Source organism: Chrysochloris asiatica, unplaced genomic scaffold (genome assembly GCF_000296735.1).
Source record: "Chrysochloris asiatica unplaced genomic scaffold, ChrAsi1.0 scaffold00168, whole genome shotgun sequence".
Classification (NCBI taxonomy): domain Eukaryota; kingdom Metazoa; phylum Chordata; class Mammalia; order Afrosoricida; family Chrysochloridae; genus Chrysochloris; species Chrysochloris asiatica.
The window spans coordinates 6450356-6473358 of NW_006408686.1; the positions used below are offsets into that span (position 1 = coordinate 6450356).

At 49.9% G+C, this 23003-nt stretch overlaps 1 protein-coding gene across 1 annotated transcript in view; it reads right to left on the reverse strand.

Moving 5' to 3' along the window:
• Positions 1-23003, reverse strand: part of RYR1 (ryanodine receptor 1 (skeletal)) — a 153406-nt gene that overhangs the window by 73635 nt on the left and 56768 nt on the right. Inside the window, exons 39-65 of the mRNA XM_006871542.1 lie at positions 21772-22045; positions 20060-20174; positions 19840-19972; positions 19374-19468; positions 16086-16221; positions 15734-15920; positions 15532-15640; positions 14556-14676; positions 14311-14480; positions 11132-11352; positions 10952-11042; positions 9836-9976; positions 9351-9514; positions 9180-9258; positions 8881-8970; positions 8329-8469; positions 8020-8094; positions 7828-7903; positions 7350-7473; positions 6878-6993; positions 5513-5580; positions 5299-5420; positions 4642-4691; positions 4123-4183; positions 3772-4010; positions 1251-1332; positions 604-734 (exon numbers count right to left, since the gene is read on the reverse strand). Of these exons, the coding sequence (XP_006871604.1) occupies positions 604-734; positions 1251-1332; positions 3772-4010; positions 4123-4183; positions 4642-4691; positions 5299-5420; positions 5513-5580; positions 6878-6993; positions 7350-7473; positions 7828-7903; positions 8020-8094; positions 8329-8469; positions 8881-8970; positions 9180-9258; positions 9351-9514; positions 9836-9976; positions 10952-11042; positions 11132-11352; positions 14311-14480; positions 14556-14676; positions 15532-15640; positions 15734-15920; positions 16086-16221; positions 19374-19468; positions 19840-19972; positions 20060-20174; positions 21772-22045 (3411 nt within the window). The remainder of the gene's footprint in view (positions 1-603; positions 735-1250; positions 1333-3771; positions 4011-4122; positions 4184-4641; positions 4692-5298; positions 5421-5512; positions 5581-6877; positions 6994-7349; positions 7474-7827; positions 7904-8019; positions 8095-8328; positions 8470-8880; positions 8971-9179; positions 9259-9350; positions 9515-9835; positions 9977-10951; positions 11043-11131; positions 11353-14310; positions 14481-14555; positions 14677-15531; positions 15641-15733; positions 15921-16085; positions 16222-19373; positions 19469-19839; positions 19973-20059; positions 20175-21771; positions 22046-23003) is intronic.

Below are 23003 nucleotides of genomic sequence, written 5' to 3' on the forward strand. Positions count from 1 at the left end.
GGGAGCAGAAAGCCTCATCTTTCTCTTGCAGACCAGCTGGTAGTTTCAAATTGCTGACCTTGAGGTTAGCAGCCCAATTCATAACCACTACGCTACCAGAGCTCTTTCATAATAAAAATGTATAAATGATACACACACGAGGAGGGTTTCCAAGTTTCAGGAAAAATCCCATTTTTATAAATTCTATTTTTTTATGAACTTCTTGAAGCCCTCTTGTATATGTAACAGCTGCTATCAACTCGATTCCAACTCATGGTAACCCAGTGTGTTGCAGAGCAGAACTGCGTGCCATAGTTTTCAAGGCTGTGAGCTTTCAGAAGCCTAGGGGTGGCTTTGAACCGCTCACTTTTCGGTAAGTGGCTATGCACTCAACCATACCCCCCCCACCCAAGGATTCCTGAATACATCCATATGTACAATAGCCTTGAAATGCCTTTACACCCCAAACTATAAGACAGGGATTCCCCAATTGAGAACACCCCCAACCTGGACCCTCAGCTCCTCACAGCCCAGACTGGCCCCCACACACAGTCTCCAAAGCGAAGTCTCCCAGTGTGCTGGGTGAAATGTAACCTCGTTGCCCACCATCCCCACACAACTTACTGGCTCGTTCCCGGGGAGACTTGGTGGTATAAACTGAGCAGGCATTGTACTCATTCAGTTGAGGCTCCAGGAAGGCCACGGGCATGGCAGCTGCCAGCCTGGCCAGGCACTCCCCGAGGGCAGGTCGCAACCTGGAAGATGGGGCTGTGCTTAGTGCCCCAAGCCTCCCCTCAGCCCAACCTCCAGAGAAGCACTGCCTCCCCACCCCCACCCCAGGGCCCTCTGGGGCAGAACTGCCATTCATTCGCATGCTTGTTGCAATTTGAAAGACTTGACATTTCTTGTAAATGCCCTTTTCTGGGCTTCCAGAGGGTAGCTCCGCAGATGATCTGGAACCCGGAAAGCCCACGTGGACACTGCCAACGGTCTTCTGGGTGCTGTGTGCCTGTGTACCCTCTGCCAGGGAAAGCTTGATCCTCACCCTTCTGGGGCCTGAGATCCTGACTAGCGAGTGCCTGGTGTCCGGCTGGCCCCCAGAGCTGGCGGCCCTTCCACCAAGCTGGCTTTCCCACGAGTGCCCTCATGTGGCTGCCTTAGGGAACTGCAGTTGCCCCTGTTTGCCACACCCACCACATCTTCCTGTTTCCTCCCTTCCCTGAGCCCCACGGTCCCCACCCTAGCCCAGAACGGTGGCTCTCTCTCCTTACTTTTCCACGTAAGTGCTCTTCGTGGTCCCCAGGGAATAGATACTGCACAGAGTTCGGTAGCAGGAGACCTGGACGTCGTCCACTGAGGGTGGAGGGAGAGGGGAAGGGTTGGGGATTCACCAGCTATACCAGCGCTCCCCTCCACTCCCATCACCCACTCGCTTTTGGCCTCAGTTTCCCTATCTGTAACAAATCTGTAAAACGGATAACCATAGGTACCTTCCTCACACAACATTCCTTGGTCCTTTTCCATCTTCATGATTTTGATAATCAGACAATATTCTGTTGTCATTTATGGCGTTCTCACTGGCTAATTTTTAGAAATAGACAACCAGGTCTTTCTTCCTACTCTGAAAGCCCTGCTGTAACCTGTCTACTGTGAGTGATCCAGCTGATCTTTGAAATAACCGGTGGCATATCTTCCAACATCACAGTTAGCACAAGCTACCACAGCATGACAGACTAACACAGGGGTGAAAGCAACAATGGCAAGTTGCTGTTTTCTTTCTTGAAGAGGAGTCATGGATGTCTTTGATGAAAATGCTAGATGCTGTCTCCAGAAAAATGCAAACAAACATGCAATTCTGACACCCAGCAAGGTCTGTATGAACTGCAAGGTCGGCGGTTCAAACTCACCATCTGTGCCTCGGAAACCCTATACAGCAGGGTTGGGGAATATCTGGCCTGAGGACCGTATGTTGTTGTTGAGTGCCATTGAGTCTATTTCGACTCATAGTGACCCTATATAGGGTTTCAGAGGAGCAAGCAGCTGCTGAGATTGAACTGTCGACCTTGTGGTTCAAACCGACCTTGCAGTCCAGTGCATTAACTCACAGTGCCACACCAGGACTCCAAGGGCCGTATAAGGCCTGTGAATTCATTTGGTCTGTCCCTGCCAAGGCAACCACAGTTCCAGCCATCACATTGTTGTTGTTTTTATGTATTGCCATCGAGTGAGTTCCAATTCATAACGACCCTGTATAGGGTTTCCAAAGAGTGACTGGTGAGCTTGAACCACCGACCTTGCAGTCCAGCGCATTAACCGCAGTGCTACACCAGGATATACTGTTGTTGTCCATTGCTGTCGAGTCAGTTCTGACTCATAGTGACCCTGTATAGTGTTTCTGAGGAGTAGCTGGTAGGCAACACATAAGAGATAAGTCAATGAAATGTTTGACCAAATATAACAGGCTAATTTTTAAGTTGATAAAACTTTTGTTTTGTATGGCCCATAAAGGATGTCATAAATTCTGGCAGAGAAAAGGTTCCCCACCCTTGCTATAAAGGGTGGTATGAACCAGAACAGACTCCACAGCACTTAATAACAACAACAACACTATAGGATAAAGGACTCTGGTAATGGAGTGGATTACAGGGCAGGCTGCTAACTGAAAGGTCAGCAGTTCAAATCTACCAGCTGCTGCTCAGGAGAAAGATGAGACTTCCTGTTCCTGTAAAGATTTACTGCCTCAGAAATCCGATCCAGAGTCACTATGAGTCAGAACCAACTTGGTGACACACAGCCGCTACCACTGCAGGATAAACACTGGGCTGCGAACCACAAAGTTGGCTATTTAAACTCACCAGCTGCTCCTTGGAAACCCTATACAGGTTTGTTATGAGTCAAAACTGACTTAATAACGATGACAACGTCACAATAACCAAATGTGATGTGGGAACCCTGATGAGATTCTGAATTGAAAAAAAAAAAGACATTCCAGGGGTCATGAAGGAGGAAATTGAAATAGGGTCAGGTTCATGGACTGTGTAACAATGAACCTCCACGGCCCTGTGGGTCAAAGAATTAGATGGTGCCCTGTTACCACCACTAGAAGGTACCCCACTAGAAAATCTCGGAAGAAAAATGTGAAACAAAACTGAAAATCATAAAGACCAGGCTTACTGGTTGGGTAAAGCCTGGCAGAATCCCTGGGATGTGGCCCTACATCACCCTTCAGGTCTGGAACTGACCTCACTCCCATGGTACAGTTTTCAGTTCATATAACAGACAGATCTATAAGGAAAACAGGAGGCTTGGTGTGACGCTGTGGGTTAATGCGCTGGACTGCAAGGTGGGCTTGAACAGCAAGGTCAGTGGCTCAAGGTCTTTGGAAACCCTATCGGGGGTCGCTGTGGGTCAGAACGGACTCAATGGCACTTAAAAACAACAACAATGTGGTGGCTGGAGTCCTGGTGTGGCGCTCTAGGGTCAGTACTGGGTTGCGAACCACATGGTCAGCAGTTCAAACCTACCAGTTGCTCCTCGGAAACCCTATACAGGGTGGCTATGGCTGGAACTGACTCAATGGCTCTTTACAACAGCAACAATGTGATGGCTGGAACTGTGGTTGCCTTGGCAGGACCAGACCAAATGGTTTTTGGACATTCTTCATCCCTGGGTTTAAGCCCATTTACCTTCACACACCTGAGGTCTCTCCCAGGTGCACAGATAAGGGTGTGTTGACTGAAATTGCCCCTACCCCCACCCTGAACCCTTGTCCATGGGGTCAACAGCCCTTACAAATAACATCATCTCCGAAGTGGTGCTGGGCGATGTGCTGGAAGAGGGTGGTGAGGACAGGTAGCAAGGCCACGGTGGTGTAGGTGAGGTTTTGGCCCACACCCTTCACCTGGGTGCGTGCCTGGGACACCTTGCCTAGCCGAAGGTTCTCAACCATTTTCTCAATGTCTTCTGATGCACTCTCAAAGAAGGAACGGAGGCCAGCCTTCACGATCTCGGGTCCTGATTTCATTACCGTCCTAGGAAAGACAGTCGGGGGACTTCAGTTCTAGAATGTGAGACTAGATTACAGAGAGTCTCAGAGAATGTGCTTCAGCGGGGGTGGTTACCACGACCAACCCATAGCCTGACCTGGCATCCAGGGAGCGGGCCAGAATGTGCAGACAGTTGACCACGGCCCGGGCATCGGTCCCTGGAAGAAGAGACAGGTTAGGATGAAGGAAAGGCCACACACAGTGCTTCCTGTATATCCACTTGAATTCTCTCCGGATTCAAGAAAGACAAGCGTTGCCAGTCAGAATATCAGATGCTGCCAAATTCCCACAATCCTGGGGCTTCCACCATCTGGACAGGCCCCTCTGCCTGCACCCCTCCCATCTGGCCCTGACTTCTCTGCTTGGGACTCCCCTGTCCTGGCCCAGCTTTCTGCCTCATCACCATCTGGTGGTGACTATGTCTTGTCCACTGGCTGCAGAGTGAGGGCAGGGCCCAGACATGTAATGGTCACTGTCTCCAGGAATGCCTGGACCAATGAAGGTTGTTCAAATTAAGTCCTGACCCAGGGGAGAATTTCTTCATGGTGGGGTTGCTGATGAGAGGAAAAGAGAGACGATTAGGGATGGAGGCTCTGGGGAAGACAGAGCTACTTACCGAATAGAGAGACTCGGTGACGGACAAGAGCAGCAAGCTTGCAGAAGAGACTAAAGAGAGAAAAGGGGCAATGGGAAGCAAAGAGACCAAGGGCAGAAGGGACTTTAGAGGAGGCAGGGACAGAGGAGACAGGGAGACAGAACTGGGACGGAGGAGGTAGGAAGTTGAGGAAAACCAGGAAGCAGCCAGGAGAGGAAGGGGCAGCGATCTGATCAAACAGGAACATTGTAAATGAGGACTGGAATTTCTAGCGGGGTGAAGAGGTGGTTTGCCTAGGACTTTTCTCTGAAAGTTTTGGGGTTTTAGCTCTGAAAGTATCCTGGGAAACCTGTTGTTGTTGTTGTTAAGTGCCAAGTTGGTTCCAACCCTCTGTAGGGTTTCTAAGGAGTGGCTGGTGAACTGAACCGCTAACCTTGCAGTTCAAACTGACTTTGCAGTGCAATGCATTAATCCACAGTGCCATACTGGGACAGGAAACCCCTCAGTCCTGGACAAACCATGTGGTTGATCACCCCAGCCTTTCAGTCACCTCCGTTAAGTGGAGTGGGCTATATTAGCCCCCAGAACAGAGGTTCACGGTTGGGGCAGGGAGTGGAAGGCGACAGCCCTGTGAGGTCAGGGAGCTCAGTCAGAGGTCAGAGATCAGAGGTGGCCCACCTGGTGATCATTTCTTTCTCCTTGTTGGAGGCGTGGCCACCACTGCCCAGTACCTTGGCCGGTGTAGACAGGAAATAGAGACAGTGGTTGGTGAAGTACTGGTTAATCAAGGGGAGCAGGATCTGGTGGGGGAAGGAAAGGAGGTACTGAGTGAGGGGCAGGGAGGACCCCACCCAGCCCTCAGTCCCCTCCAGCTTCTGAGCCCACCTCTCACCTTGGCAAAGAATTTAATTTCCTGTTCATGTGGGGACTTTTCCACTCGTCCACTGCTGACCACAGCCTCTGATGGAGGAGAGAAAACAGGAATTAGGGTAGGCTCCTGACTGGGGAACCCAGTGGGGTCTGATGGGGAGAGACTATGGAGGCAGAGTTACACAATGATGGGAGAAACAGTCTTGGTATGACATCATCTCTGTTGGCTTTGAAATGAGACTCTCCCCTACCTAATCCCTCTAGCTATTTGATCAAGCCTTTCCTGAGGCTGAGTGGGAGAGAAGGACAAACCAGGATGATGTAAGGCCAAGAAGCAGCCCCCACCCCACTCCTCACAAACCCCTTTCTTTCTGAACTTCACTAGCTGGCATTAAGTAAATGTTTGACAAACGAATGAATGAACCAAATGAAACAAGAGATTGATTAATTTCATACAGACTAATTTCAAAATGGAAGTCAACTTCACTTATTACCAAATCTAGTAATTATGATGGCAGTTGTTATACCATCAAAATAATCATACTGGCCTCCAATGATTAAATGCCTGCTATATCCCTGGCAAGGAGTCCTGGTGTGGTGCTATGGGATAAGCACTGGATTGCTAACCCCAAGGTTGGCAGTTCAAACCCACCAGCTGCTCTTCAGAAACCCTATACAAGGTTGCTATGAGTCAGAAACAACTCGACAGCACTTAACAATAACATGTCCCTGGCAAAGGAGGTCTGGTGGCACTGTATGTTAAACACTGGACTGCTAACCACAGGTCAGCAGTTCAAGCTTGCCAACCCATTTCACTGGAGAAAAATGGGGCTTTCTACTCTTGTAAAGGTTTACAGCCTCGGAAACTATACAGGGTCACCAGGAATCGAAATCAACTCAATGGCAGTGGGATGTCCCTGGCAAGGGGCCCTGGTAGCACAGTAGGTTAAGCACGGGGCTATTAACCACAAGGTCAGCGGTTCAAGCCCACCAGCTGCTCCCCAGCAGAAAGATGAGGGTGTCTACTCTCTGGGAGGTTTATAGGAATGTACACTGCACAAGAGTCCTGGTGTGGTGCTGTAGGATAAGCACTGGATTACTAAAGTCAGCAGTTCAAACCCACCAGCCACTCCTTGGAAACTCAATACAGGGTTGCTATGAATAGGAACAGACTGGACGTCACTTAACAACAAAAGGCACTGATCTTAATCCCGTTCACTGTTGTATCCCCAGCATCTAGACCAGGGGCCGGCACCAAGTAGATGCTCAATAAATATATGATGAAGAGAGGAAGGGGTAAGGGAAGGCAGGAGGGAGAAATACATGAACTGGATTCCTAAATGACTCTTCGCAGGTGGGACTTGCAGAGTGAGGGGCTTCCTCCTACCCAGATGGGCAATGAACTCCTGGGAAATGTCCATCCAGCGCAGCAGCTGCTGCAGGAAGCCAAAGGCAAAACGCTTCTCAATGGAAGACGTGTCCAGCTCCATGTCCTTGAGGCCTCTGTGTAGAGAGGCAAAGAGGTGAGTACAAATTAGGTCTCTGCTTTCTATGCCCTAGCGTCTGGGAGCTCCGTGGCCCTGAAGGATAAGCACTGGACTGCGAACCACAAGGTCGTCAGCGGTTTGAGCCCATTAGCCGCTCTGTGCAGGAGAAAGATGAGGCTTTCTGCTCTCACAAAGATTTAGTGTCTGAAATCCTACACAGGATTGATAGTCGGATCCGACTCCACCTCCTCTACCACTAGTCCCGCCCAGTTGCCCCGGCCACACCTCTCGCAGGCTCTTTCCTCTTTGACTCCGCCTCTGCTCACTGGAGCCCCGCCTCTCCCTGGCTTCCTAAACTCCCAGCCCGCGTACCTAGTAACCGCATAGCCGTTCATCTGCAGGAACTTCAGTAGCTCCTGGGCCTTTTCCCGATCTCGTGCTTTCTCCTTGGCAGTGAGCGTGTCGTAGGGGACCAGCAAGGGGTGGGTCCCACCACCTGGGACAGCAAAGACCGGAAATCAGGGAGCTGGAGAGTGCCTAGGGCTCTCTCACTGATTGGGGCTCCCTCCTGTGGTTCATTTCGTGCATCATTATAGTTAGTAACTACTATCTGTAAGCATAACCAAAGCAGTGCTTTCTGTAAATTAACTCATCATAACATCATGGCCATCAAATTTCCATTTACATTGCTAAATGCTATCTTTATCCTCATTATACAGAGAAACTGAGGCTCAGGGTGGTGACGGTACTTGTTCAGAGTCCCATGGTGGAGACATGGCTCTAACCCTAGACCCTGTGTCTAAGGGACAGAGGAGCAGGGGGTCTGTGCAGATGGGGCGGGTGCCCTCACCCTTGGCCTCCAGCTCCTGCTTCTTCTTCCGCCCCCACGTGTTGTGGTAATTCTCTGCAAGCTGTTCCGCCATGGCCTGGGGGAGGATGCGCAGAGTCGAGGACCAGATTCTGAAGTCTTTTCACACAACAGACGTCGCCATAATCCTTCCCCACCAACACACACACACAAATCAGCGACTAGGGATCTTACCTGCAGCTCTCGGGACAGGGTAACTACACTGAGGTCAGGGGGCTGGGGATTGTAGCCTTCTCGAGGGTCATAGGTCTGGGAGGATAAGGAAGAGAAGGGGGCTTGAGGAGCTAGCAACAATTCCAAGTCAGCCCCTCCTCTAGGCTCCAGCCCAGCCTAAGCCAACACTTTCAGCTCTTCCCTTTTCCTGTACTCCTCCCCAGCCCACCCTCTCTCCACAATGCACCGCTCCTCTCCCAGATGGGCCCTATGTTTCTGCTTCTCACCCCACCGGATCCCGCCCCACCCTCACCCCCACCCTGCATCCACCTGGGCACTCTGGGATATCTTCCGTGTTTTTTTCTTCTCCGTCTTTTCTTCCTCACCCTCCCTGGCCTTCTCTACTGTCCATTCCCAGGCAATCATGGCCTTCAAGGACTCCTTGATGGGCCAGCGATAGATCTCTTTGTCCTAGGGTGGACAGGGGCAGCGTGCATGGAATGGGTAAGAAGGAGGTGGGGGAAGAGCCCCTATCTTCCTCTCCTGTGTAGCTCCATTGGCCACAACATCCAGGGAAGGAAAAAGCTCTTGTCAAGGCTAAGGAGTGGTCTAGCCAGGACCCTTAATTACCTGCTCCTAACTCCCATTATCCCATTTTACATGTGGTAAAACTAAGGCTCGCTTCAAAGTCTGTGGTTCTAAAGGGAGAGGTAACCCCTCTAGAAAAAAGTGTGAGGGGAGGCAGTATACATGGATGAGGGAGGAACCCTAACCTATGAGAATTTGGATCTAGGTGGATCTGCAGTTAAAACTCCTCCCTGAACCCCCAAATTTAGGGGTTTCATTTTAGACCCCCAACATTGAGCTGCAAGTCTTGGTCACCTTCTCTGAAAAGGTCTTATAGGGTCTCAGCATGTGGTGGGTCTTCAGGTCTTCATCTATATTCTCCCCATATGACCAGTTGTTTTGAATCTGGAGGAAGAAGGGGTGGGGGTGAGGGAAGGTGATGCCAAGATTGGGGGAGGGAGTAAGCAGCAGCCTTGGAGAGGGTCCCAGGGGAATCTAGAAGTCTTGGGAAGACTGGAGATCTTGAGGAAAGTTGGGGGTCCCAAGGGAATTGGGGTTTCCCTGTGCCTAGGGAAAAGTTGGGGTCCTGGGGAAGGGCGGACCCCAATGCCAACCTTGTCGAAGGCCCACTTCTCGTGCGTGTACTCTGCGTACTTGTTAATAAAGGAGTCGAGCTTCTCGGGTATGATCACACTACCGAGTGACAGAGGAGAAAGTCAACAGATATTGGGGCCAGCCCCTTCCTGTCCCTCCCTGGTTTTCCTGTCCCAGCTCCCAGGCCTCACTTGAGGGTCTCCACAGGCCGGGGGTCAAAGTTGCCTTCAGCATCCACTGTGGCCTTTTTCTCAGCCTTGGATGAGTACGAGGCATCCACATAGTCAGGGGGCAGAGCCCCTGCAATGGCACACAGACAAGGCATGACCATCCGGTATAGCTCCTGGTCATACTTCTGCAGATGCCAGAGTGGGACAGGGGGAGGAGTCAGTGCAGGCCTGCCTGAGCCTTCAAATCCGGGAGCTCCAAGATCTCAGACACACACCCTCCAGCTATCAACTCTCCCCCCGAACCTCAAAACTTGAATTATGCACCCAATCCCTAAAACCCAAATATTAGATCCACTTGGTCCCTCATATTACCACTCTCCAAGCTCTGGCCCCAACCCATAGATCTCCCCAGATCCGAACCAGATGCCCCAAACTGGTACCCCCCAAATTTGTACCCCAAGTCCTCCACACAGGTCCCTTTTCAGGACCCCCTGAGTGACCCAGACCTTATGGGCCAAGGAGTCAAAGATGCCCCAGAAGAGTTTACGAGTGAGGTGCAGTTCTTCCTCGGAGGTGACCCCAAAGTTGGCCCAGCCTGTGGGAAGGCAGTAGTACTTCCAGCAACGCTCATAGTGGTTCGTGAGGAGCTGGCCAGGACCAAGAGGGGGACAAACAAATGAGGAGAAAGTGGATGGCAGGCATGTAAAGACTTAGGGAGGTTCAGGGGTGCACTAGGTCAGTGCTTTTAAGTTAGAAAAGGGGTGTGGACCATGCCAATTGCTTATAAGGAAAGAAATGAATACTTTCTGGTGAGTGGTGCTGGATCATTTGCCAGGCAAATTTAGCATTCTGAAGGAGAGTTTAAAGAACACTGATGGCACAGTGGGTTAAGCCACAAGGTCTGTGGTGGTTCAAACCCACCCTTCGCTCTTTGGGGAAAAGATGAGGCTGGCTGCTCCTGTAAACACTGAAGGTCTCAGAAACCCTATATGGCAGATCTACTCTGTCTTTTAGGGTCGCTATGAGTCCGAATTGACTTGACAGCGCTGGGTTTTAAATGTAAGAATCAGGGTGGGCACTAAACCAGAGCTGGCTTTGTCTGGAGCAGCATGGGTAGGGTGATGTGCAAACAGACGTATGGATGAAATGATTTGTTCTTAAACAAATTAGCATGTCAAAGAAAACATAAGCAGGAGCCTTGGTGTGGCACTGAGGGATAAAACACTGGACCGCAAAGTCGGTTTGAACCACAAGGTCGATGGTTCAAAGCCACCGGTCACTCCTTAGAAACCCTATACAGGGTCAACAACAACAAAAACATGTAAGTAGTAACTGGGAAAGGCCTCATCATCCAATATGCAAATTTGAAATCAACAGCTGATTTTAGATGCCATTGAATTGGTTCTTACCCTGTATAGGGTTTCTGAGAAGCAACTGGTGAATTTGAACTGCCGACCTTGCTGTTCAAACCGACTTTGCAGTCCAGACCATAAATCCACAGTGCCACACGAGGACTCCCTAGCTGTGCTGGGTGAGGTTGACATGAACCCCATAATCTAAGGGCAGAGCAAGCTGGTGGGTTAAGAGTGGAGGCGAGCTTGCTGGTACAGACGTGCCCTCACCTTGAGCGGCATCTTGGCAAACTCGTTGAGGATGGGCACGTCGAACACTAGTCGCCGCAGCAAGTGCTGCAGCATGGACGGACGGATATACCTGCGGAGGCACACACAGGGCAGAGAGTGGGATCAGGGATGGAGGCCTCCCAGGCTCGCGGCTCCTCCCGCCCCCCAGGCAGGCCCCACCTGCAGAGCGCCATTAGGCAGTCCTCGATGACGTCGCGCTGCGCTTTGGTGAGGGAGCGGCCACGGGACAGGCGGTAGATGGTGTGAAGCATTGAATCCACCATGATGGCGCGGTGTTCAGTTCCCGCAAAGAGAGGCGCACACTTGGTGATGAGCGGCAGCACGGCCAGGCAGAGGTAGCGGTTCAGCGCCAGCGCCATCTCAGTGGTGCTGAAAGTGGCCTGGGATGTGCCGGGGCCACAGGGTGGAGTCATCAGATCTGCTGCCTGCAAACATGCCTAGGGCTGCCCTGAACCAAACTCAGTAAGTGGGGCCCGACCCATAGGGGCCCTCAAGGGCAAAGTGGGACTACTCCTTTGGGTTTCTGAGATTGTCAGTCTTTCTGGGGGCAGACAGCCTCGTCTTTCTCCTCAGGAGTCACTGGTGGGTTTTAACTGCATTTACTACAGCATACCTGATTTAATCCTTAGATTCCCTAAATCTATATAGCCAGTTAGAAGCCCAATGCTTAATCCACAGTACCACCAGAACGCTCTCTGCTCTGGTCAGCTCTGGGCAGCTGTGTCCATCTCAGTCACCCCTCTCAAACAAGCGACTTCCATGTCCCTGCAACCCAGTGGTATGAATTGAATTGCACCTACCTCCAACCTCCTTATGTGTTATAAATCCTAACCTCTAGTGGTTACTAACACCTAGCCTGTGGTGTGGCGCTGTTAGGATAAGCACTGGACCACAAGGTTGGTTAGAACCTCAAGGTCAGTGATTCAACCCTATACAGGGTCTCCATGAGTGGAAACCAACTCAGTGGTACTTCACATCAGCAACACAGCATGACTGTGGTTATAATCCCATTCGGAAATGAGTTATATTTATTATGTTAATGAGACCAATTAGTGTAGGTGTACCTGGAGTCCTGGTGTGGCGCTGTGGGTTAATGTGCTGGACTGCAAAGTTGGTTTGAACCGCAAGGTCAGTGGTTCAAGCTCACCAGTCGCTCCTGTTGTTGTTGTTGTTAAGTACCATGGAGTCGGTTCCGACTCATAGTGACCCTGCACAGGGTTTCTGAGGCTGTAAGTCTTTATGGGAGCAGAATGCCTCATCTTTCTCCTGCAGAACAGCTGGTAGTTTTGAACTGCCGACCTTGAGGTTAGCAACCTGATTTGTAATTTGGACAATGGCTACCCAAAATGGGGGCGGGGGTGTGTGCCTACAAAGGCAAGAAGTGACTGGCTTACAAGCTTTCAAGAGGGAACCTAGATCCAGAGGGTGTGGAAGAAGGTAGAGTCTCCACTGAATAGTATCCAATCTGTCTGGCAGGGCTGTTGAAATGAAACGCATAGTTCTCTTGATTGGGTGATGATGCATGGAGGGGGTTGTAACCATGGCAATGAAACGATATTCAATAGGATGAATGTAAAACTAATGTTCTCCCATGTAAACTTTCACATAATTCACAATAAAACATTTTAAAAAAAGATAATGGAACTCTTGGACCCAGAGTCAGTGACATAGCCACAGAGGACTAGAGTGGAGAGTGAAGCATCCAGTTGATAAGAAGAGAGGGCACATGCATAAGAACACCCACACTTGCAGATAATACCCACTTGACCTGGCTTCAATGGCTGGATGATCAGAGCTCAACCAGAAGAAGAAAGAGGAGGGAAAAAAGAGTAATCTGATACAATTTGATGAACTTGACATAGACCTATGGATGCAGTAGCTCAAAAGAGGGAACAAATCTTTACAGCGAGGATCATTCCCACCTCCTCCACACACGGAGAGGACAGGGATGGGCAACTTGCACACTGGCTACCCAGAATGGGGGCTACAGAGGCAAGAAGTGACTGGCTTACAAGCTTTCTAGAGGGAACCTAGATCCAGAGGGAGCAAGGTAGAATCTCCACTGAGTAGTATCCATTCTACCTAGTCAGGGGTGATGAAAGGAGATGCGGATAGGTCTCTTGCGATACAATAGCGAATAATTGTTATCAGGACCAATTGTGAAGGCTGGAAATGTAAAGATGGACATTTTGGGGCAAAGGAAGGGGAGTGATTAACCTTGCAGTCTAGGAGTGGAGGTCCCTGGGACCATCGAGGGAGAAAAGCAGAGAAAGGAACCCTACCCAGAGAAGCAATGATGCCAGGGATGGAGGCAGAGACGATGATGTGGGGAGATGGAGCGGCTGGAGACTTTGACCCCGGAGAGGGAGAGGGGCTGTATGTGGGCTTGCAGGGTATACCCTTTGGTTGATGGATGATGCATGGAGGGGATTGCAAGCATTGTAATGAAACGTAATATATGATTCGTTGAATGTAAAACTGATGATCTGCTCTGTAAACCTTCACTCAGTTCACAAGAAAAAGTTAAGAAAAGAACATTCTACGCTTGCTGTCTCTAACACCTCTCCTCTCAGGCTCTCTGAAATCCTCTCCAGTTAGGCTTCCATACCCTCTTGCTAAACCAGTATCAATTCTCAGTCCTCAGAGTTCTTGTCCTGGTAGTGGTTGTTGTCCACAGGTGCCTGTGTGTCCACAGTGCTGAACCATCATTGAAAATGATTCTTTCTTATAACCCAAGGTCTTAGAGATTCTCACCCACCTTTTCCTAGAACTCAAGAGGTTTGGTGTTTTTTTTGTTTGTTTGTTATTTTTTTTTAGTTTCTATCTTAATTTGGGAGGTGGGGCGGACTATGATATATTTAAGATCCTATACAAGATTAAGGAGCTCTGGTAGCGTAGTGGTTATGAATCAGGCTGTGAACCTTAAGGTCAGCAGTTCAAAACTACCAGCTGTTCTGCGGGAGAAAGATGAGGCTTTCTGCTCCCATAAAGATTTAAAGCCTCGGAAACCCTGTTACAGGGTCGCTATGAGTCGGAACCAACTCCACGGCACAAAACAACAACATACAAGATTAGGAGTCCTGATGTGGCATTGTGGGTTAATGCACTGGACTGCAAGGTTTTGTGAGTTGCAATGAAGACGGTTCAAGCTCACCAGCTGCTCCTTGGCAACCCTATCTATACAGGGTCGCTGTGTGTCAGAACTGACTCGATGGCACTTTAATAACAACATACAAGATCAAACAAACGTACTGGTGCTGCTTTGATTCTCATAGCCCATCTCATGCCCCTCTCTGGAGGCAGGGAGGGTGGTGGCCAGTCAGGGCAGGGCTGCTCACCGTGTCCAGAGAGGCCGCTGCTCTCATATCAGGCAGAAACCCCACATCCAGCACATGCAGCAAGAAGTCTTGGTTCTCGATGCCATACACACGGTCCAGGAAGAGTACCATGGATGCCTTGTGGTCCGGCACAAAGGATGCTGACATCTTCGGCTGTACCAGAGCCCCATCTGTGGGCACAGAGGACAGGGGTCAGCCATGCCCTCCCTGGCATCACCCCCTTGCTGAATCTGGCCCCTCCGTACCTTTGCCCAAGGTGGGGATCTGCAGTGGGAGGCTGATGATGCCCACAAGGTCATCCAGGGGCACGAGGGAGCGCAGGATGGCACGAATCCGCAGGGCCTCGCCCTTGCCGGCTTGGATCAGCTGAAGGGGCAGATGGGCATGTGATTGAGTCACTGCTCCCTTTCACCCTTTTCTGTCACACTGGAGGGCTACAGCAGGTCTCCTTTTCTTGTAGCTAACTCTAGAATTCCAGAATGGGCCTGAAACTGTGGGGCCTCCTAACCACTGAAAAAGTACTCCCAGCTAGACAAAGAGGGGACGCTGTGTTTCTTCCCTCAAAGCTGTCTGCTACATTAGCAAACCTTCCTTGCCAAGAGTACTTTTAACAAAGGGTACTTGTAAGACACCAGAGCTGCTTGGACACCTTAATTCATAATTCACTGATCTCTGGGAAACAGACCTAAATTGACAGCTCTATATTCTTTGTGAAACTGGCCATTCCTTCTCCCATGGGTGCAGATCTAAGATGCAATCAACTCTAGCTCTCTCAGAATTTCTTATGTATAGAGAGTTAGAAGGGCTATTCTCATTTAAATGAACTGGTGGTGAGCAAGGAGATGCCAGAGGTTGTTACCTTCCCAAGTCAATTACTGTGTTCCCTGCAACTCCTATTCAGACATCCTTCCTTCAGGTTCCTGACTTATCAGAGTATACTCAGCTGCCTCCTCTGGTTGCCACTGTGGGACCACTCATTCCAATCCTTTGCTTGCACCTCCAGGGCCCAGTGCAAACCCTCAGAACTGTCAGTGTCTGGTGATGGGTCTGTCTCTCCCGGGACTAGGAGATCCGTGAGGGTGAGGGCTGAGACTGTCTTGGGGACTGTTGTGTCCCCAGCATTGCTTAACCCACACAATGAGTGCTCAATTTATGTTGCTCAATAAAGGGCAACTCATGCCCTTCGGGGGGCCCGCCCCGCCCTGGCCATCTCAGGCTCACGTGCATTTCCGGCGCGCAGCGTCCCAGTAGATCAATCAAGGCAGCGTAAAAGGACATGATGGCGTGTCCCAGGTGTACCCGGTTTTCTTCAGGGTGCTCCTCCCCAAAGCTGCAGGGAAGGCGGATGGGCTGGGTGGGTGGGCAGCAACGGGGCACGGGAGGACGGGCTACCTGCTGGTGGAGGGAACTTGGAGAGACTCACTGCTCCCGCCGGCGGTCCCTGCGCACGCCAGGGCCGTCCCGCGCCGGGTCCTCGGAGATGCGGATGGCTTCCTCGATGGCGCCCAGCAGCCCTGAGCCGCCCTCGCCTCGCAGCGCCGGTCCGAAGCATTCGGGCTTGCGGATGAGCAGCCGCACCACCACGTTGGCGTTCTCTTCCACGCTCTCACCTGCGGTCCGCGGGATCGGGAGAGATCAGAAGACACCCCTACCCTCTCCCCAGCAGCCACACAGCCCAGCTCCTAAAGGGATAACGCCAGGTTCCTGTCCACTTCCAGGACCCTACCCTGTGCCCACTTTGAGGGCCAGGCTCGCCCCACCACATCCTATCTCACCATTGACGAAGACGGCAAATCGTAGGAAGTCCAGGTAGCGCTCGCCACCACCTGGGTTCCAGCCGATGTCGGGGTACCCTTTGGCCAGGAGCATGGGGCAACTTTGTAGACCACAGCCTGCCAGGTAGGACACCACCTGGGTGGGGGGGAGGCGGGCAGGGGGTTCAGCCAGTGGCCAGACACACACCAGTCTCCTCCCCAAGGCTCAGGTCCCTGAGCCCCAACCTAGAGCCCCTCTCTGGAATTCTTGTTGACCTCCTTCTTGTTGGCCTCTGTGTTCTCACCTCATTCCCCACCCCACCCCCCACCTCCCTCACCAGGAGCCATTGAACTCCTGAGTCAGACCACTTCTCTGCTGGAGACCCTCTGTGGTTCCATCTCACTCAGAGGAAACAGCAACATCCTTCCTGTACTCACAAGACCCCACACCTCTACCACCTCCCTGCCCTCATTTCTCATCACATTCCTCTCACTCACTGTGTTCCATTCACATGGCCTCAAACTCACCAGGGTCATGCCAGCCTCAGGGCCTTTGCACTGACTGTTCCCTGTGCCTGAAATGCTCTTACCCTGACGTCTAACATGGCTCCCCTTTACCTCCTTCAACACTCTACTCAAATGTTCTTTTCTCAGTGAGACTTTCTCTTGACCACCCTTCCTGACACTTGATATTCTACTCACCAGTAGCTAATACACTACATATACCTTCTTGTATAGTAGCCATCTTCCAAACTAGATCATCAGCACTGTAAGGACAGGGATTTTTGTCTGTCTTGATCACAAAGCAACCCTATCGCCTTGGACTGGTCCCTAAATATAGTGGTGGTGGTCATCAAGTTGGTTCCAACTCATAGCGACCCTAGATTTCTGAGGCTGTAAATCTTTATAGGAGCAGAAAGCCTCATCTTTCTCTTGCCAAACAGCTGGTGGATTAGAACTGTTGACTTTGCAGCAAGCAGCCCAACATGTACTTATCAGGACTCCCCTCTATAAAGACTGTTGTTGTTAAGTACTGCTGAGTCAGTTCTGACTCACAGCAACCCTCAATGTAAAGAAAACAAAAATCTTCATAACTGGACCAATAAATAAAGAAAGAAAAGATTGAAGTTGCCAAAGATTTCATTTTGCTCGGATCAATCATCAACACGGAAGCAAAGGTCAAAAATCAAGTAGCGTATTGTAGTAGGCAAATCTGCGGCACAAGACCTCTTTAAGGTGGTTAAGAGCAAAGATGTCAGTTTGAGGACTAAGGTGCACCTGACCCAAATCATGGTATTTTCAAAATAGCCTCATATGCATGTGAAAGTTGGACAGTGAATAAGGAAGACTGTAGAAAAATTGATGAGTTATGGTGTTGGAGGAGAATATTAAAAGTTGGAAGAAGTACAGCCCGATTGCTCCTTAGATGCCAGGATGGGGAGACTTTATCTCTCATACTTTGGACATACTATATGGAGGGACCTGAAGAAGGACCTCAAACTTGGTAATGTGGAGGGTCAGCAAAAAAGAGGAAGGCCCCCACTGAAATGGACTGACAGTGGTAACAACAGTGGGCACAAGCGTAGCAATTATTGTGAGATTGATGCAGGTCGCTATGCACCTAACAACCACATAGGGTTTCCATGGAGCAGCTGGTGGGTTTGAACCACCAACCTTGTGGTTAGCAGTCCAGTGCTTATCTTACATAACTCCTCTATACATAGTTCCTATTGTTGTTAAGTGCCATCAAGTCAGTTCCAACTCATAGCAACCCTATATAGGGTTTCCAAGGAGCAGCTGGTAGGTTTGAACAGCCGACCTTGTCATTCTCAGTCCAGTGCCGATCCAACAGCGCCACACCAGGAGCCCTCTATATGCAGTAGGTACTCCATTGGTAAGCACTGTCGAGTTGGCTCCAACCCATAACAACCCTGTATAGGGTTTCCGAGCCTGTAAATCTTTACAGGAGCAGAAAGTCTCATCTTTCTCCCACGGAACCACTGGTAGTTTCGAACTGCTGACCTTGAGGTTAGCAGCCCAACTCGGAAGCACTATGCTACCAGAGCTCCTTAGGCATTCCATAATGTGTGTTAAATGGAAAAGAATACAATAACACCTAACCGTTACTGAGCACTTACTATTTTAAATGCTTTCATGGATTGACTCATTTAACCCTCCGAACAAACCTATGATGATATTCATTCTACATCACAGAAGTTGTGGAGAACTTAGTCACCTGACTGAGATCACACTTCAAGGAAGAGAGGGGGATGGGAGTTGAACCCAAGTTGCTGAGCTCCAGATCCCTCACCCTTCATTGACCCTGTATTGGGCAGTGCTGAGCACACAGTGGTGACTGAGACAGCCCTGGGCCTGGCCCTCATGATACTCCCAGTGCATTGGGACAGACAGACCCATCCCAGAGAGCAACAGCCCAGGGAACAACACAGAAGTAGAGGTGCACAGGGCCAAGCCACGTCACAGGCCACACAGCTGGGTGTGGTGGAGCACGGTACCCCATCAATGAGCATCTGGATACTGTCCTTTTCCTCCAAATTACTGGCCTTCTGATTTGCCCCCAGATTGTTAGGCCCCCTAGTGGCCTAATCTAGTAGGAGACCCCAAGAAGATCATCAGGACTCGAGTTCGATGCAAAAGCAAGAGGTTTATTTACCAACGCGCTGGGGTCCACCTTCACTCCTAAAAACAGGAGACAAGGCTACCTTTGCCAACGCGCTGGGGTCCACCCTCACATAGACTCTTGAAAACAGGAGCTGAGGGCGACCTAGACTAGATCAAACATCTGACTGTGACACACCTCATAGAGAAGTAGTAGAAAACATCTGATGGCAAAACAAGAGTAACCCTGAAGCTTTAAGAGAGTGTATTATCACAGAAATGCATCAGTCCACTCACATGGGCATTTGTACAATGCAAGACCTCCTGAGAGAAGCAGAGATCAAAATTCGTAATGCTAACTCCAAGATTGAGCACATTGTTGCTGTCTGTAAAGCGTGCCAGCTCACCAACACAGCTAGAACCAAAGCTAACCCAGGCTGTAAAGTGAAAAGAGATCAATCTGGTGCCTGCTAAGAATTAGACTTTTCAGAAGTAAAACCCAGAAAATATAGTTACAAGTATCTGTTAGTCTTTATAGATCTGCCTTTATTTCCAAAGTAAGTCAGAGTTTAGCTAAAGTACTAGGGGGCCTAACAAGATGATCCAGAATTGCCCCTTAGGATGGGACTGAGAGGCTAGGTAGAAGCCAATCTCCTCCCAGACCAGAAGGCCAACCTCCACCCCCCATACCTTTTCCAGGTCCTGCTCCTGCAAGGCCAAGGCCAGCTCATTGTTGTCAATGACGGAGGCGGCTGCCACATCCAAAGGTGTGGAGCCCTGCATACCTGTGGGGACGAGAAGCATTGAGAATGATCTTCCAGAGATGCAGCACAGCCCTCTTGCTCCTGCTTGTCTCATCTCCTCTGGAAAGTCCTCCGTGACCACGTCCTTTCCAGGTTAGGTCAGGTGACTCCTCTGGACTGTGTTTCCCCCATTCCAGTTCTGACCTCCCTGGGTTGTTGCTGCCTGGGATGGGTCTGGCTGTCTTGGTCACCACTGTGTGCTCAGCACTGCCCAGTACAGGGTCAAACCCAGGAGTGAGGGTGGATGTTTGTTGAATGTGTGAGTGAGCCAGAGGATGAGTTGGGACAGACCTCACTGGTGGATTTCCAGGAGTGGACTCCATCAGGCAGTCCCTGGGCTTGGGGGTGCTTACCCAAGCCGATGCCACTGTTCTCCAGCAAGTAGCTCAGGTGGTCGAACATGGAGCGCTGGTTCTGCCGGCTGATGCGGCAGAAGTAGCAAAGAAAGCGACAGCAACTAGTCACCATCTTGGGGAAGCGGATTTCCTGGGGGCAGGCAGGGTGGGTGGCTGATCAGTGCCTGCCCTGGATGGCCCCATGTCCTGAGCTCCTCACCAACCCCCTGCCCCTTACCTTGGACTCGCCACCCCCGAGAACATTCACCATGACCTCCATGACTGTCTCGTGCATGCCCAGTGCCCGCATCAGGTTCGGGTGTTGGTAGAAGACCTTGTTGTTCATGATGTTTCTGTGGACAGGAAGTCCCACATGCATGGGGTCAACAGGAGGGACCCGAGACTACAGAGATAGTTTCAGATCTCAGGAAAGCCATCACCCACGACATTTATCAAGTGCTTACACTGAGCCTGGCATGACCCCTCTCAACAAATTTTGACTCTTTTCATTCTTATACCCATTCTGGAATTTAGGGACTATTATTACGCCTATTCCACAGATGAAAAGACTGAGGCATGGATGGAAGGCAGGCTCATGTTGCCCATTGTATTCTTAAGTACCTAAAATGAGACCTGGCAAAGCACAGTTGTTGTTGTTAAATGCCGTAAAGTCAGTTCTGACTCTTAGTGACTATGTGTGAGGTTTCCGAGGAGCAGCTGGTGGATTTGAACCTTGTGGTTCAAAGTTCAGTGCTGATCCTACAGCGTCACACCAGGAGTCCCGGCGCACAACCGTTATTGTCAGGTGCCGTCTTGTTGATTCCGACCCATTGGGTTTCCAAGGAGCAGCTGGTGAGCTTGAACCACCGACCTTGCAGTTCAAACGGCTTTGCAGTCTGGCGCATTAACCCACAGCGCCACATCAGGACTTCACAACAGTAGGTGCTCAATAAATGTTTGCTGAGTAAATGAATGAGATCAGTGGGTGTGACAGGCTTAACACTGTGTGAGTGCTTACTCCTATTATCACTATGATTACTTCTCATGTGTGAAGCCTTATTACAACTCAACAGAGTCATGATTATGCTCCGTTTTATAGCTGAGCAAATTAAGGCTCAAAAAAGAGTAAACCAACTTGTACACTGATGTTCATCGCAGCACTATTTACAATAGCCAGAAGGTGGAAACTATCAACAGATGAATGAATAAACCAAATCTGGCCTTATCCAGTCAGTAGATTACTGTTTGGCCATAAAGAGAAATGAAGTCCTAATGTATGCTCCAACATGAATGAATCTTGAAAACATTATGCTGATTGAAAGAAGTCAATCATAAAAGGGTAAATATTGTATGATCCCACTTATATGAAACGGGCAAATGTATGGAGTCCTGGTGTGGCGCTGTAGGATCAACACTGGATCAATGGTTCAAATCCACCAGCTGCTCCTCGGAAACCCGACACAGGTCGCTTTGAGTCAGAACCAACTTGAGACACTTAACAAGTGGTGAGAGGGAGAGGGGATTTCTGTTGGTGGTGGTGGAATAATTTGGAAATGGGCAGTAGTAATGGTTCTACAATACGATGAACATAACCAACGTCGCTAAACTATATGTGCAAAAAATGATGAATTGTGAAACATGTGTTATATACATATATTTTAGCACAACAATTTTTTAAAAAAAAGATTAAACCTCATGCCAAGAGTTGTTACTCAGTGAATTGGAGCTGTTACCCTGGCAGTGAGCTGAGAGGTAAGAGCAGAGGACATTACCCAGAAAGATGGGCTAGATGCTGGGGGAGGAAGTATATCACACTGAGGATGGGTTAGAACTCAGGAACGGAAACATGATTGTATCCAGAGGACCACAGAGATCAGGTTGGAGTTGGGGAAGATTCCACTCCCTTCCTTCCCTGGGGATCTGCAGTCAAGGGAGGGTGGGAGGGCTCACCCAATGCTCTGGATCATGAGGTTCTCCTCCTGGGGGCCCATCTGCACAATGAGCAGTGACCGGATCTGGCTGAGGCACTCAAGCAGGCTCATGGTGTCCTCCACAGAAGACAGCGAGATGGTGTATGCCCGCGGCATGGCACGCAACAGCTCCCCAAGCCCATCGTACTGCCGGTGCAGAAGGCTGAACATGGCCCGAACCAGCTCGGGGCTCTGCACGAAGTCTTCCTGGGCCCAACGCACCATCGTATGGGACACCAGCTCCTGCAGAGATTCTGCGAAGGGACCACAAAAAGAAGGACCCTCTTTTAAGAAGGTGTCTCAGCTATGGTCTATACCTTCACCTGCCAGAAGGGATGGATTCTGGGAAAGTTTTTTTGAGTATTCTAATGTCTCTATTCCCTTCATCCTAATTCCCAGACCCTAAGGGTCCTGTCTAAATTTCTGGGGGGAAAAGAAATTCTATAACTGTTAACTGAGAGGCATCATAATCATGCCACCATGCCACATTGAAAGCACAAGTCACAATTCCCTTTGTTCTATAAAGCCACTGCTGATTTTTCATCAGGAGAGACAACAAACACACAGAAAGAAAAACTGTGACGACTTTGGTATCATTTGAAAATGATATCAAAGCAATTCTATTTTATTCACCCTGGTGGTCTTCCTAAGACTCTTCTCCCCTACACCCAGCATCCATTTATCTTTCTGTCTCTCTTTCTCTTCCCTCTCTTTCCTGTCCAGTATTTCTGGGAGAGAACACTGGTGGTCACCTGGCATTTTGGCACATCGGTGTTTGTATTTGTTTACTTGTTGCAATAGTCTAAACTTCTTGAGGGCAGGGGCTTTGGCTTTTCTCTACACTGTACCCCCACCCTACTAACTGACTGGCACAGAGTTAAGCCAACAGGAGTTTCTTGAATAACTCCTGAATCAACATTAGTCTGCATAATAACACATTTGCCTAACATTTAACACAACTGTTCTTCTAGTCCTCAGCCTGGCGATCATTTCACCAAGAGAGAAAACAAAAACAAATAAAAACCGCAAGGACATGGAAGCATGGTACAGGAGTTGCCATCGTCCCGTGGTTCATGGTCCAACAGACGTATATTATGTACCCCAACATGTGGGCCATACCATCAGCATACCTCCTCCCTCACCTCAGCCCTCCATTCTTCCTCTCTTATTCCCTCCCGCTCATCCGCTCCGTCCTCACATTCCTCCTAGTGA